The 15,416-nt window shown below is 38.9% G+C and overlaps 2 protein-coding genes and 1 long non-coding RNA gene across 3 annotated transcripts in view; 2 read left to right on the top strand and 1 right to left on the bottom strand.

Moving 5' to 3' along the window:
- LOC146458807 (cubilin-like) overlaps positions 1-15,416 on the bottom strand; it is a 127,263-nt gene that overhangs the window by 33,066 nt on the left and 78,781 nt on the right. Inside the window, exon 11 of the mRNA XM_085090299.1 lies at positions 14,743-14,975. Coding sequence (XP_084946425.1) covers positions 14,743-14,975 — 233 coding nt within the window. The remainder of the gene's footprint in view (positions 1-14,742; positions 14,976-15,416) is intronic.
- On the top strand, positions 103-1,423 carry LOC146458809 (uncharacterized). Its single transcript, XR_014858131.1, has 3 exons — positions 103-177; positions 450-550; positions 1,084-1,423. It is a non-coding gene; the product is annotated as an uncharacterized LOC146458809 (long non-coding RNA).
- LOC146458808 (uncharacterized) lies at positions 4,348-5,872 on the top strand. Its single transcript, XM_085090300.1, has 2 exons — positions 4,348-4,548; positions 5,006-5,872. The coding sequence occupies exons 1-2, from the start codon at positions 4,348-4,350 to the stop codon at positions 5,471-5,473; spliced, it is 669 nt and encodes a 222-aa protein (XP_084946426.1). The 3' UTR covers positions 5,474-5,872.

The following is a 15,416-nucleotide window of genomic DNA, read 5'->3' as shown; positions in this document are numbered from 1 at the left end:
CAAAGAAAGCAATACAACGAACGGAACTCAAGGAGTATTAACACGTCTTATGATGTAATTTGTTCAAACAACCATCCCTCAAGATCATTTTCTCTCTATTACAGAACAGTCAGGGCGGGCACGCCTACGAATCCTATCCCTGTGCCAGATGATAGCCCAATTAAAGCCAAAGTTAAGGTAAGCTGCGCCTATTCTAGGCGTGTTCAAAGCAGCTTAGCGCCCATAAAGAGAAACGTGCCTGGGACGAGGCTGTTACTTTTAGATTCTTTCATTCAGCAAGTCTCTTTACGATGCCCTCCTTAGTTTCTTATTTCATTTTATTATCATTTTCCTAGGCTAAAACGCCCTTTAAGGAAAAATAAATCATATATAATTCAGTTGCGAGTTTCAGCATAAGTAAAAATGAGAACCATAAAGTTACCTAATCTTTGTTTTAACCCCATATTTAGATTGATATATCTGGTAGCGAGAGGCCAAATGACGCAAGCATAAACAACCCAGACTGCTCCCAAGTTGATCACTTGACACGAGAAGTAATTGGAAAAGACCGGTGAGTTTGTGCAATAAAGGTACTTCCGTAGTGATGGCATAATTAATAGATATCTATCTATCTTGATTGGGTGCTCGATAGTTGGGTACACCCTAACACATGCCCCAGGAGAAACCCCATAGAAAAAAAACTAGCCTGTGAACAGGCTCTTTAGTCGAGGATGGAGCGAAATGGAAAACGGGAGAAAATAGTGAAGACGGGGAGAGGGTTGGGAGGAAGGCGGGAGGAAGGGAAAGGGAGAGAGCCTCCGCCGCCGCCCGTGCCCTTCCAACCGGAGCCTTTACATAGGCTAAGAAAAAACAGGGTCTGAGATCCCAATTTCTTTCAACAATTCACGCCGGCCCATTCCATGTGCCTTGACGATGTTAGCTTTCTTTTATATTGTCAAACACTTTTATCATAAGCCTGTGGCTCGGGGGAGTGGGAGACCACCCGCTGTGTACTTGACATTAAATAAATTATCTATCTCATCTTATCTATTCGATATGTCACCGCTGAATAAAAATTTAATTGCATTTTTTAGTTCTTTATAGGTTAACAGGTATTCCCTATAATGGTAATGAGGAAACGCCGGTGTTTAAGTGGACTCGAGAAATATTATCTGCACAACAGCGTTTCAAACGGCGCTACTAGCGCCAGGAAATCTCAACACCCTTTGCACCGCTACGCCGCGTGCATTGTGTAACAATGTCGTCTTTTTGGTTGATGTTTCCAAACTAAGCCATAAAGAGGACATGAAAAGCGACGATCTTGGGTCGTGGAGAAACAATGGTGTCGATAAGGAGAAATTTGGTATGGATGATGAAGGAAGTATATTATCCCTTGATGACCACGATATGCCACCGCCAGACTGGGTAATATATTATCTGCGTCGGACGTACTACAAGAATCGTCGCCAGATTAGAAAAAGGATTTTTTCCAATTTCAAGGTAGGTATTACATAGCGAATGTCACCATATATTGTCCTTTGAAAGTGGGTACTGAAGGAAAATGGTGGTAAAATTTGAGGACAGGTGGGTGAGGAGGCTTCAACTTAAACACAAGAGGGTATTCCGGGATAAATATTTATGACAAATGATGCGACCAGCTGAAAATTTTTGTACACACCACCAGGAAGTTAGTTGGCCACCACGGAAGACCATTTCTTAGAGACGTCAGCAAAAACAATTAACGAAAATGAAAAAGGCGAGGTCCCACTTTGAATCTGGTCTTAGTTGAGATGAAATTGGCGGTTTTGTTGTTGTTGTTGTTTTTTTTTTTTCCTGCTAAAAAGTTTGTCATAACACACTTTTCAATTTTAATCGGTCAATATACTCTTGGCTTCAGAAATACCCATCTTCACCTAATCCAATACGTCTTCGACGGAACAGAACATGAAGTTAAAGTAGTGCCCCACGGGAATAGTAAGAAGTCTAATGCTGCCCGGTACGTGAGAACTAAGAGAAGCGTAGTAGGAGATCTTAAAGAAGTCTCTGCAACCAAGAAACCAAAGCAAGCCTTCCACAAAGTAGATGTGCAAAAAGGTGGCATCGTGAATGCAAAATAGAAGAAAAAATAATAATAAATAAAGTAACTGAAGTCTTTGCTTATTTTAAACTATTCATACAGTAGAAGTAATCATTCCGCAAAGAAGTTTTTCTCTCAAGTCAATTCGAAGCATGAGGAAACAAATGAACTTAATTGAGTGCTTATATGCGATAGTAAATTTTCTTTTACTAATAGTCTCGTAAATGGAAGACTAGGTCGGTTCTATTTTAGTAAAGAACATATCTCTTAAAAAAGAGTAACTTGGGGAATCTAATAAAAAATGAATTTCATCTTCAATGGTTTTACAGTTGCAAACATTACACACCCTTTCATTACGGGGTATGTTGTCGTATCTTCCTGTTTCAATCCAAAGCTTGTGGCTGCTTATTCGTAGTTTCACTAATGCTTTCCTAGAAGCGTTTTTCCTTGTGAGATCAAGGTAAGCAGAGGGGCCATAAGTTTTTTTTGATTGTGTAATAAAAGTTGAGTTTTTGTGAGTGTTGAAGGGTTTGCTGCCAATAAGAGATATATTTCTTTTTCATAAGATCTATATATTGTTTGATGTTTTTTTTTTAATCAATGTGTAATAATTAAAATTGAGGAAATTATAGTATTCATTCATCTTCATGAGACTGGAGTAAAAACTAGTTTGACGGTTATAATGAAGGTTCACAGGTTTTCCTAGGGATTGTTTTACTATAAAATGTTCATCCTTTCCTTGGAGATAGTGTACGTAATTAAGAGCGGTTGTCAGTAACTTTCGAGAATCCGGCGACAGAAGCGAAAATTCGAATTTTTTTTATTTGCTCCAAAAGACCCTTTTGCTGAACTATTTTCAAAAATAATATTCAAAAGTTCCAGCGAATTTTTATTTTGGCAAAAATTGGGAAAGTTCGAAATCGGCCAAAAATTATGCAAATTAGTATATTTTTAAAACTCTCGTCAAGACAAGGTAGCGTTTTCTCGAGTTGACACTTTCACAATCGTTTTTACATCCCTTGTGCTTGCTTCTAAACTATATTTTATCTCCACCTGAACATTCTTTCATATAAAGTTGCCCACGTAAAGAATACAATGTTTGCTATTCCTTAGATAGAGTGATTTTTGCCATATTGCAGATGACCATATCATCAAGGGTATACAAATATACTGGTAATGAAATCACTTTTTTGAACGGGCAATTGTTCTTATTTATCATGTTAAAATATTTAGTTTGGCCCGTGAAAAGCGAGCGCGCTAGGTCGAGATGTGTGGAATGCACTTTGACACAATTCGCCATTTCAGTACTTCATGTTCCTCCTGTTACTTTGCACTTATCAATACACTTCACGGAAGCTTTTAGATAAAAGCCAAGGTCTCTGTGTTCATTTCATGCTTTTATACACATAATAACAAGCTTCAAACTTGAGTGCTCCCCATATTAGTATAAGGTTATCAAATGATTCCTTTCAGGTAAAATTTTCGAGTTTATATTGAGCCGTTCAAGCGAGATGAAAGAGCCGTTCGCAGGGAAATAACTTGAAATCAGTGAAATTAATACCCTGTCTCTCATATCATGCTACACTTCCAAACTACCGTTATTATTAAGCTAGAAAGTGTAAATGCTTCCTTTTTACGTGACCTAAAACAGAATTTGTCTAATATATTACGAATAAAGTCCACCACAAGAAAAAACTGAAAAAATCGCGCACCGACGTAAATGTAAACATCAGCCGTTTCTCGACTTGCTACATGGATGAAACGCGTCCGTTATTTTACCTCTGTATACATTTATGATCAGAAAGTAGAAACAAAAAATCTTCTCTATGCCATCTGTATAAATGCACTCGCCAATCAGGCTTTGATTTTCTGTATGTTTGTCGAAAATACTGAAGAATAGTGCAACATAATAATTTGTTACTGACTACTTGACTCATTCAATCACAACCGGATACATGTAACACGACTGGAAACTAGATATAAAGAAATGCTCTTACTTGTCTGCAATTGTTACTCACATTATATCTGGCGATATAACATCCCCGGGGCAAGGCTGAAAATTGTCTCAAAATCCGCATATTAGAGATTCAAAGTTTTGAACAACGCAATAACTTTCATTGCGTGACAAGTGAAATGTGATACACAAGCGCGCGAAAAGCACCGGAATAAACAATGTCCACTTATCTTAAGAATTAGTTAACGAATCAATAATTAGCTATGAATAGCTTTTGCAACACTGTATTCGTTATAGTCATGCAAATAAAGCTTGTTGTTGTTGTCGTTGTTGATAAATGTTTAAAAACAAAGTCAAGGATGATCATGTCAACACGCTAGCTTTAGCATTTTTTCACTTCACAGGACTTGTCAATGCAGAAACAGAAGAAGAAATCCTTACTCAGTTGGAGTGTTTCAAAGATGTCTGGAACACAAGAGAGAAAAAACATCTCCCTCAAAGCCAGTCGCCAAAGTTCCATGATTACATTTCAAACAAGGTAACGCTTGTTAATCCTCAAACTTAATGGTGCAAATTTAAACACTCAAATCAACGAATGAGGCGGTTCGATAGAATCTTCTCCAATCGTTTCTTAAAATCTTAAAAGCTCTATGCCTTTCATCCTGAAAATCAGTGAATGAGTTAAGAAGTAGGAGTCATGACAACACGAAGAAAGGCCAAATGGACCATACTATTGACCTTTTCAGGTCTATAACCACAAGACAACGTGGCCCCTTTTTCCTTTTCATGCAGATTAACTATTCAACAATAACAACTTTTTCAACGAATTTTAAGGAAATTTCTTTAGCATGGCTTATCAGCCACTCTAGTTAAGGTGGTTTGGTGTCCTACCTTCGGAGTTTTCAACTTTGAGAACCTAGAAAACTTATTTACGATTTTTCACAACGTTGTAAGAACTCGAACAAAGATAATCTACCTATACCTTGTTTTAACAGGCAAGCTATATCATGGCAAACTTTCTCAAGCCTGTTCGAAGGAATGCAGGCCTTGGAAATCCACCAGAGCCGTATTTTAACAATTTGCCCGAGTCAGGAAACGCGGTAGTCAAAAGAGCAGTGAACTACCAGCCGAATGAAATGTCACATTTTTGCATGGAGATGGAGGAATTGATTGCGCAGCAGAAGCGAGATTGCGAGGCAGCCATTCTCAACCGGGGCCCATATATGCTTTCGGAGGAATTCAAAAGTTTGCAGATTCCACCAGAGAAATGGTTTGAGATGAACTCCAACCAAAGGGAAGTCGCTTTGCAGAAATTCTGGAAAACCCAACTACCGTCACTGAACCAAGATGATGACCAGCAGGGGATCAGGGATACCCTGAATTGGATCAGTCACAGCAGTCTTGTCTTCTTTCAGTTGATCCTGAAACGTCAGGGCTGGCGGGCATACCTCTCCTGTTGCTAAAAGACATGTACACTCAGGCGTCAAAATTGTTGGGGAGCGAAGGAGCAATAGTTCAAGCGCCATCACAGCAGGATCACTCCTTAGTTGTTAGAAATGACAGCGGTGGAAGACCATACTACGTGTTTCAACAATCAAATGGAAAAGTCGTTTGTGATCACTGCGAAAGGTACAAGTCTGCAAAGATTTGCTGTAACTATTCAGCTGTGGCCGAAAAATGCGGTGCACTTGACAAGTTCCTGACCTGGTACAGACGAAGTCCCCAAACAATAACAGCCACGGGCTTCGTAACAAGTGACAGTTCCAAGACAGTTGGAAGAAAAGGTGACCAGCAAAGGCCATCAACAGTGCGACGAAAGGAAGTTAGGTCCAAGCCATCCCGAACTGAGACATTGACTACAGTGCAGATATGGCGTTCTCACAGGCAAATCAATCAACAGAGCAACAGTCTATGCATGTTAAGACAGGCGCAGTAGGTTTTAACGGTATAACACCGCTGTCCACACCACCAACAATCACACCACACCCACCTGCGGCCACCGTCAACCACCTTCATGGACCGCACTATGAACCGACGCCAAGCCTTCCTAGCCCTTACAGAAAAACGGCATACCCATTGTGGTTTATCCCCTGGCCTTATGTCCTCTGCAGATTAGCACTTGTTACGGCTGTTCGTTACCACGGAAGCCTGGTGGACAAATAGCCCCGCCCCCAGGAGATTTAGTTATTGTCTCCAACATGATGAGATCTTTCACCCAAAATAATATGGAATATCGAAAGCAATCGAATGTGTATTTTCACTGCAATATAAAGTGTGTTCCTTCAAGGCAGCGTTATTTCTTTGGCGTTTTTTTTGTCAAATACCTCATGAGGCGATGAGTTATTTCCCAGACCAACATCGTGCGTTTCTTAGGGTGAATTTAGGCTTGTCCGTGTAATGTAGACAGATTGAGAGCCAAAGAGCGTGGCCCTCTCTTCATTATTTCACATTTTTTTTAACCCTGAGAGGGTATTCCTGATATAAGTAAGGCGGGGGTCTACCTGAATTTTGTCAAAAAAAAAAAGCATTTTTCGTTTTCTTTAAAATTGGAAACTTTAACCATTGAAGTTTACATTGCGAAGCGTTTTGCGTTATTTTCGAGGAAAAGAGCATTTCTCAGCAACAGGTGTGACACTTAAAGACCGTTTCCATGGCAACGAGAGTTGTTATTTTTTGGTTTTCAGCAATTACCACTGTAAATTGCAAATAATATTGCTTTTTCATTCTATTTCTGAATTTTAAAGTTAAATTTCTCAAACTGTGGTACTTTTGCGCTTGAGAAAAGATACTTCAAGGAGAATTTAAGCTATTGACCTTAAATTTTCAGGGACTGCTTGTCTCATTAGGTTTTGTGGGATAAGGTAACGATCTTCCCATATGATGGATGTGCTCGAAGTTATCGTAAAAAAGTCATGGTGGTTTCAAAGGGCTAACCTCAGTTGACCATCATAACATGTGTTTTTAATATTTAAAAATTCCCTCTACTTATAACACTAAGTTATTTGTTTGCTTTAAAAAGATGCAGAAACCATTCATGGCCATCAAATCTAGGAGGAGTTATCTTTTCTCAAGTGACCACTGGTATTACCCAGCAGGTGGTTTGTTTAATCGTTTGGTGTCATCCTTCCATTGGCTTTGGGACACAAAATAATTTTTTTTTCTGAAACTTTGTTCTACAAGCTTTACAGTGATGTTTAGGCTGCTATGGTTTGAAATTAAATCCTACATGTGAGAATTGTTGGAAAAAGGCCCTGTTTTTTAGGTGTACCCCCACCTTAAGAGAATAATCATTAATCAGCGCACCAAGCTGAATCGTTCCGCTAAGTGGATGGGCGTGGCCCAAGCGGGAACTTCAATTTTGGAACTCGAGTAAATTTGGGGGGGGGGGGGGGGTTAAGCGTCGGATAAAGCGTCGGAATCGAATACTTCAGTTTGGAAGCTAGTATTAAAGGCGCAAAAAATTCCTCCGGGCAATAGCTGAGTGTAATTAGCAGATTTTGTTTTGTCTAGTTGCCAATCATTTGAATGTTACAGCAGGAGTCCATTATAGGCTCCTGGTTACAGTTATTTATATTAGCTTACCCTGTTGCGTTACTTATACCAAAGGACCAGCCGCATCTGCCGTGGAACAAACGTTGTTTTATTGATTATTGACGTTCGATGTCACCTTGATCTAACCGTGATTTATAAGTATGTCAATGTTGCGAGTGCCACTGATAATAAACTGTTTCAGTTCATTGATTTATGTGAATCATTTCTATGGCTATGGGGGTAGTCATTTATGTATGCGGACATCTGGTGGCCAAGCGATGTATAGGCGCTTAACTCGACCCTGAAGACTACCGACTAAAAGCAAATTGATGATTAGTTTAGTGGTCTTTTTAAGTCCCAGCACCGTTCTTTGTTTACTGGTGGGTTTTTTTTTTTTCGGCTAACGTTAGTTCTTTGTAAGTTGTTGTTGTCATTTTCCACTCAATTTTTTTCTTCTTGTTAATCTGTATATTTATATATTTACACTTTTTATTTTATTTCATTTTTTTATTTATTTATTTTTTTTTTATTTTATTTTGTCATCCGCCTTTTTCCATCCGCATCTTCCCATCCGCCATCCGCGATTTACAGATACCCAGCCGAATGTCAGTATCCTTTAACTGCCGCTTCACTGAGACGAAGCATTGACTTGTGTGAATGAATGTTGGGTTTCTCCGACCCATTGAACAAAAAAGATGGAGATGAACCAGGCTGTTTGGCGTGAAAACTCGAGGATCACAAGTGTTAGCGATAGCACTCTAATTGATTGCACAATTTCTTGTTGATGGCTTCGCCGGTTAACGGACTTTCATAAATTGCCCTCGAATATAAACTGCTTCAGGTAGGAGTTTAAGGGGAAGTATAACAAAAATTTGATGTCATTTTAAAACCACAAAATGTTTGTCTGACAACAGAAACAAAAAATTAGCGTCTAGTTGTTGTTGTTGTTGTTTTTTTTTTTTTGTTGTTGTTGTTTTTAACAATCACCCCAGTGGAATAAAACTGTCGATTAGTGCCTCTGGCCGGAGACAGTGTAGGTTGGAATGGATTGAAACTTGAAAAATGTTAGGCGGATGTTTTTCAAGTCTTCGTAGTTTTGTTCCCAAAATGCACTAGAACAGAGTACGAATTGTTCCTGTCAAGAATTACGTTGACTTCTCTCCTCTTGTTGTTCTATAATTATTTTGTAGCTAAGTGAAGGTCTTATTTCACCATTTTTAACAAAACGGGTCAAAAACCCCATGATACTTCCCCTTAAAGTCCTTTATTCGCTTCACTAAACAAGTACACGGTTGTCGCAGATGAATTTTTTTTCGTTGGGAGGTGTTGGTGACTTTAGACGGTGGTCGAGAACCGCTCAAGCCGACAACTGAAACAAACTACTGTCTTTTCTTCTCAGTGAAACGTAAAACTTAGAGATGCATTTATTCATCTCGTTTAATTCCATGGTTTCAAATTCTGTCTTAAATTAGTTTTGTGTGAAATCATTCTGTTAAATAAAGAAAATCTTGCGCGAATCTAACTTAATTTGTTGTTTTCGTTTTAACCATCGACATCGACAACATTTCCACTTCAAATTACAAGGGTTGGTTTTTTTTTATTACAATTGGCAAAAGTTCCATGTCTTGATTTCGGACTTAGCTGCATCTTTAGTGCCTTTCGGAATTTCATTTTCTTTCATCCTGTTTACTTCTTTCTCAGTAACGTCAACAAATCGCTACGCGGCCATTTTGAAAATTAGTGCTCCCAGTATAATCATCTCGCACGTGGTGATTATTTAACAATTATTCCATGAGCGCGCGTTGGATATGAGATGGTAAATAGCCAACGTGGCGCGAAGCGCCGAGTTGGCTATAACCAATCTCATATGCAACAAGCGCGAATGGAATAATTGTTTTATTAAATTCTCCGCGTTTGGGTATCGCTGTTCAAGTTTACTGAATTTTAGTTTAAGTAAAAAATTCTTTCAAATTTAAACGACCGGATGTTGAGGCAACTTCCGACCAAAGCGCGCGAAACTTAATGATCACATGACACGCGCAGCTCTTTGCAAACGGAGTTGAATGAAAAAATCGAAAGCGAAGAAGATTGGACACAGTCGGACATCTCAAATTCAAGAAACGTTTAAATGTACGAGTTACTACCTTTCTGAGACAAGCATTCAAGCGCTTTTGAAGTTCCAGCTCATCGAGAAGCGTAATAGTTGTGCATATTTGAGCAAATGTTTTGCTGTGTGGTGCCGAGCGAAGGAAGGGATCAAGGACGGCTTTTTTTTTACGCTGAACTGAATTCCTCGCAGACGTTCTAAAACACTTAACAAGTCCAAGTGTACGAGGTACAACCTCACTGAGCCAAGCATTCAGTGCAAGTTTTTAAAACTCAAGCTTATCGAGAAGCGTAAGAGCTGTGCACGTTTGTGCAAATGTTTTGCTGAGTGGTGCCGAGCGACGGAAACGAACATTATGGCCGCCGCTCGTAAGGATTTCATAGATGAACTTTTGTAACTGGAGCCCTCGTAAATGCGTAGAAACGTTAAAAGACAGGCATTAAGCTCTTCTTAAGAAATTTCTTCGATCGGTTTTAACCTCTTACCGCCAGGATTTTCAAGCCATCCTGAAATTTTTGAAGGTAGCCGGTTGTTATGTTGTTGTTGTTGTTAGTTTTATGTGATCTAAATCGTAAAATCGTGCAATTTTTCTGATTTTAAAGGAAACTTCAGAGATACGTACCATTAAATAGTGTCACACCCAACCTTGTGGCTTTTATTGTTGTTACATTGAGATGGCATTGTCTAGTATTTCTTTCTGTTCTTTTTTTCTCCATTTTTCCGAAGAAACTTTCGCTTCCCGCCGAGAAAAAAATTAGCTTAGCAACACCTGGGGCATTCGTTTTCCATATAAGGTCAAACTACGGTATATGAGCTGATAACCGGGATTAAGTGAACCAATCAGAACGCTAGAAATGCAATATCCGAGGCTGAGAATTTAATAAAGTAGAATATGACGCAATCCTCCACCAATCAGATTAACAGAATCTCTATAATCACCTGAGACTGGATATATTTAACAATTATTCCACAAGCGCGCGTTTGAGATAAGATGATAGGAAGTAGAATAATTGTTTTATTAAAAAAACAATTGATAGATTTGTTAAATCTTGATGATTTTGCCTTGCAAGAACAACTATGCAGGAGATAATTTAACGGTCGCTATTTTTCGGGCATGCTTTAATGGCTCATGGCCGCTATATCTGTCTCGATTTCCAAGAACGTATCCCAATAAATATTGGATTTCGTTAACTTTTCTTGAAAGATTAATTATCTTAACTGAATGACAGGATAAGCGGCATGAAGCCCATTTTTAGCAAGACTTGGCCATATTACATTATTTGGCACCACTCCCGTCCAAGTGATATGTAAACAGTTGTGAATGTCTTTGAATATCTAGGTTGCCAAATAGACCTATTCGGCTAACCCAATGTTGTACCCAATTCAGATCCCCCGGGGTTGAGATTCTTTGTTTATTGCATTTGCATTATAATGTAGCATTCGCATTTGAATGATATGGAAATACTTAGAACAAAACATTTTATGCCCAAAGGATTTAAATTGGGTACACATGGCGTTAGCTGAATCGGTCTATTGCACGAGAGCGCTAAAATATTTACCTACAAACAATACGAATAGAAGCATAAAAAGCTAGTAGAATAAAATAGGCATATCATGCGCTGTGATTGGCTTTTCGAGCGGTCAAGATGGAGCAATCTTGCCTGCTCGGGATTACCCGTTGCCAGCGAGCTCAGCATCGAAAGTTTAATCCAGCAACAATGCAATACTTCCTTCGATTTTCTTGTTGTTCTGGGGGGAAACGCTCATTAAAATCAGGCGCGTAACTAAGACGGTGAGTAAGGTTTTGATAGGGGTGTTCGTTGAGCCCCAAATCGTGCTGAGCGCCGGAGGCGCTCTTACTAGGGGGGTCCGTTTTGAAAATCTAGGTTCCCAGAAACCTCTTTTCCTGCATTTTGAGACCCATTTTAGGCAAATCACAAATTTGTTTTACAGCAGCTTTTTAAGCTATATACATCATTTCGACGGCATAATTGTTTCAACTTAAACAGGAAAGTCAGTTCAATGTACATTCTGCGCCCTGTCAAGTTCTGATAGCTATTCGATCTGCTGATAATCATACACCAAGCTGGTAAACTGCATCATTCTCGGGTGTAGGCCCTCGAACAAATTGACTATCTCGTCAAGATTGACAGGCATATCATATTTGATATGCATTAGAGCCAGGGCGGACAGCATACTCTCTCCCATGGTACACCTCATGTAGTTGTTCAACCTTGTGCTTATGGAACGTTCACATTCCCAAGTGGTGACTGGAAGGGTGGCAGCAAATTTCAGGAGCATGTACAGGTTGGGGAAGTCGTCGGGATCACATGCTTTTAGTGACGAAGCACGAGAATCAGCAACAATTCGTCCGTCCTGAACCATAATTTTCCACCTCTGGAATTCGGAGGAAAAGAGTTGTGGAGAGGGTAGGTCTTCTTGATAGAGATCCACCAAATCAGTGAGCTGCTGAACATTGACCTGGGAGGTTTTTCGGGTTTATATCTCTATGTTTCTTTGGTTGATGTATTTCGACCACAGGAACTTTATTTAAGAATTTTTCTTCTGCCATTATTGATCTTCAAAGGGGTTCCTTCGAGCCCCTCGAATCTTCCCTCCTAGAGCCTGAAAATGTTCTCAACATTTGCTTAAAGAAAAGGAAAGGGACACGAAATCTTGTTGGGGTAGAGTAAACTTTGCTTTATCTAAAATGACTGTGACGTTGAATTTATGAGTTGCTCTGCAGTGTCAGATCTTAGAGAGGTTAATTTGGTAAAACTTTTTGTTGTTGTTGTTGTCTCTAGTCGAGTACTTAACTGATTAGTTCTCCCTCTTTGCAAGGAATGTTTTAAATTCTAGCACAGTGATGGGTGCGTTCCATGTTTAGTGCAATTCAGAAAAGTTGCGTTCCTCAAGTTCGCCGAAGTGCACCTTTTTGTTTTTCCTGCGTCTTGCTTGTTGTGAACAACAAAATTTTCTCAAAGTGGCTCCGAGATAAACGTGCGTTCTCTTTCACCATGCTTGTTTTATTACCACGTGCACTGCACGATCCTCCGATTTCAACGATTTTTTCGATCCACTCAGCCAATCAGTGCCCAGTATTTGTGTGCTCTATATCCCACAAACTGTCTTAAATCATGTAAAGAGTCCTGGGCTTATAAGCACAGAGAAATTGTGGGTAAAATGACTACTTGTTAGTATGCACTATATAGAGCATACTAATGAGTATATAGAGCACGGGTAAGGGTACGGCTTGCCATCACCTCTCGTGACTTTCAATATGAATCTTGTAAGCCAGTAATTTACCTGTTCGACAGGAGTGGTGCCCAAATCAACTGGAACGGACCTATACTCATCTCTAAGGATTTCAATTTGTGTGTTTCGGTATTCATATCAGACTCGATAAACGATTACTCGATAGACGTTTTTAAATTCTGTCTCTTTCTCTTTGCTCAATTTCGTTCACTGTGGTAGGCTTTTGGAAACATGCACTTTTATCGAATTCATCCCCCAAGCACTCGGGTATGTCTACGCTCTCAAAAGCAAGTAACTCTTGAGTGGCAAGGACGGCCTCAAGATCCTCGAGCTCTATACACTGGCTCATAGCCAGAGCAAATGAGCCATCAAAACAACAAAGAATAGACAAAGCTCCTAAGAAAGAAAAGCATTGTTATTCATAAAATTCTACCAAAATTACGGTGACATACAAAACAAATAACAACGTGATTCCCAAGTGTGAATGACAAAATTAAAATACGCTCATAAATAGAATCTGCATAAAATATGGTCTCTTCGAGGATGTGACCATGCTCTAAGACGATTAGACAATGAACGCGAGTGTCCTATGGGATATAGCGTCTCTCACTGCATCGTTTTAAATCCTCGCTGAAAACTCTTCTTTTTTAAGTTAGCTTTAGATGCCAAGTATAACTCTAATTTATCATACCTAGTTTATTTTCCATGCTGTAACGCGCCTTTGGTCATTATATGTTAAAAGGCGCAATAAAATTTGTTAATTATAAATATTTAGCATAAAAATTCATTTACTAATTTAACAATTTCTGAAAGCAGAAAAAAATTAATCTTAAGATCCGTGCGAGTTATTCAGGAAACAACAGTAAAGAAAGGTTAATTTGCCGTCGATGTGACCTAACGGGTCTATCTTCAGGCTTCTTTTATGGCTGGTAAGTATATTTTTTTGTGTGTGTGTTTTTGTTTTTGTTTTGTTTTTTAGATTCGAGTGACATACTTGAGGAAAAGTCTCGCGAAGATAGGAGGAGTTTTTCTTCATGAAACGTTATACTACTATTTTCGGACTTTTCGGACTTTAACTAGCTAAAATTGCCCTAGTTAAAACACAACCAATAGGGTTGAGATATTTTTCCAGATTTGAACGAAATTTGGCCAAAACATTCGTCACACACTAATGCACTAAAGTGATTCAGGCTTTTGCGAAAATCGTTTTCCTAGCGCATAAGACTTCTTTAAAAATATTCAATTATCAAACTTAACAATAGATTTTCTCAGTACTCAATGGACATCTCAAAAAAGCCTGAACGCTTTGGTAGCCCATTATCTCCTGGAGAATATAGTCTAGCTTGCTGGGATATCTGCATTAACACGGGAGCTGGTGATTAATGCAGTCAAAGCATACACTGACAGTTTTAGGATTCAGTGTTTTCATCGCCTACAATAACGAAAGCATTCTTTTTAGATTGTACAGCTTAATAGCTTTACATTAATATATAGTTAACGTTTTTAGGGCTTCTATAAAAAAGTCCGAGTAGATTTGGAATAACCCATCAACGATTGTCCTCAAAATTCCACAGTTGCCCTTAAACCTTCATTTCTCGGCCGACTGTGCATTTTTCGTACAATCTTTCGACTCGATCAGACAATATCGTCCGATACGGTAGCCGCCTGAGGGGTGTATTTGCTAAACAACCGCGCTTAATATAGTACCACTTGACGATTTTTTTTAATAGTAACGGGTAGATTATAATCGTTGAATTATAATTTATCATAACAATCAATCCCTGAATGGCAAATTGACATTTACTTTGGAGGGTATTTCGTCTGACTCTTTCTACTTACCGGGAGAAACAAAGGAGAAATCTAACTTGTATCCTCTGTATCCTCTGTATCCGTAGTATCCGTAGTATCCGTAGTATCCGTAGTATCCGTAGTATCCATATGCATATCCGTATGAGTGAAAGGTTAGCACAGCATAGCGTCCTGTAAAACTGATATTCAATCCAGACTTCACCCCACAGTATGTACCTACGATATAGTTGTTATCATTGGAAATCCTCAAGTAGTCACCATACCTGTAAACAGGAAAGACGTGTTTGTTTAGTTCATTTGTGATGAGATAACATAAACTTAAATGACATGAGCTAAGACAACTTGATAAGATAAGATAAGACAAAATCAAACGCTTTATTATATGTTTACTAACAAATAAGAGCACATATATATGCATTAAAGTAGGACAAACATTACAATAACTTACATTTAAACTATATAATGACAAATCGACAAGGTAATCGATAAAAAAAATGCTAAAGTAATCCATGGCCTTATGATAAATGACGCAAATACACCGACACAGACAAACCAATCTTATAAGTAGCTTACCTAGCAATTTGTCCAAGAAAGAAAAAAGCAAAGGTTCTAAAACAACCCATAATCAGGCCAGACAGGCGCAAAGAGTAGAAAATCAGATCACATACTTGCAACACTAGTTTATCACACGTGTGTCATGACAA

This window comes from Pavona decussata, unplaced genomic scaffold, assembly GCF_977016875.1.
Source record: "Pavona decussata unplaced genomic scaffold, jaPavDecu1.1 SCAFFOLD_228, whole genome shotgun sequence".
In the NCBI taxonomy this organism is placed as follows: Eukaryota; Metazoa; Cnidaria; class Anthozoa; order Scleractinia; family Agariciidae; genus Pavona; species Pavona decussata.
The sequence above is the reverse complement of the archived record's forward strand: the minus strand, read 5'-3'. Positions and strand labels throughout refer to the sequence as shown.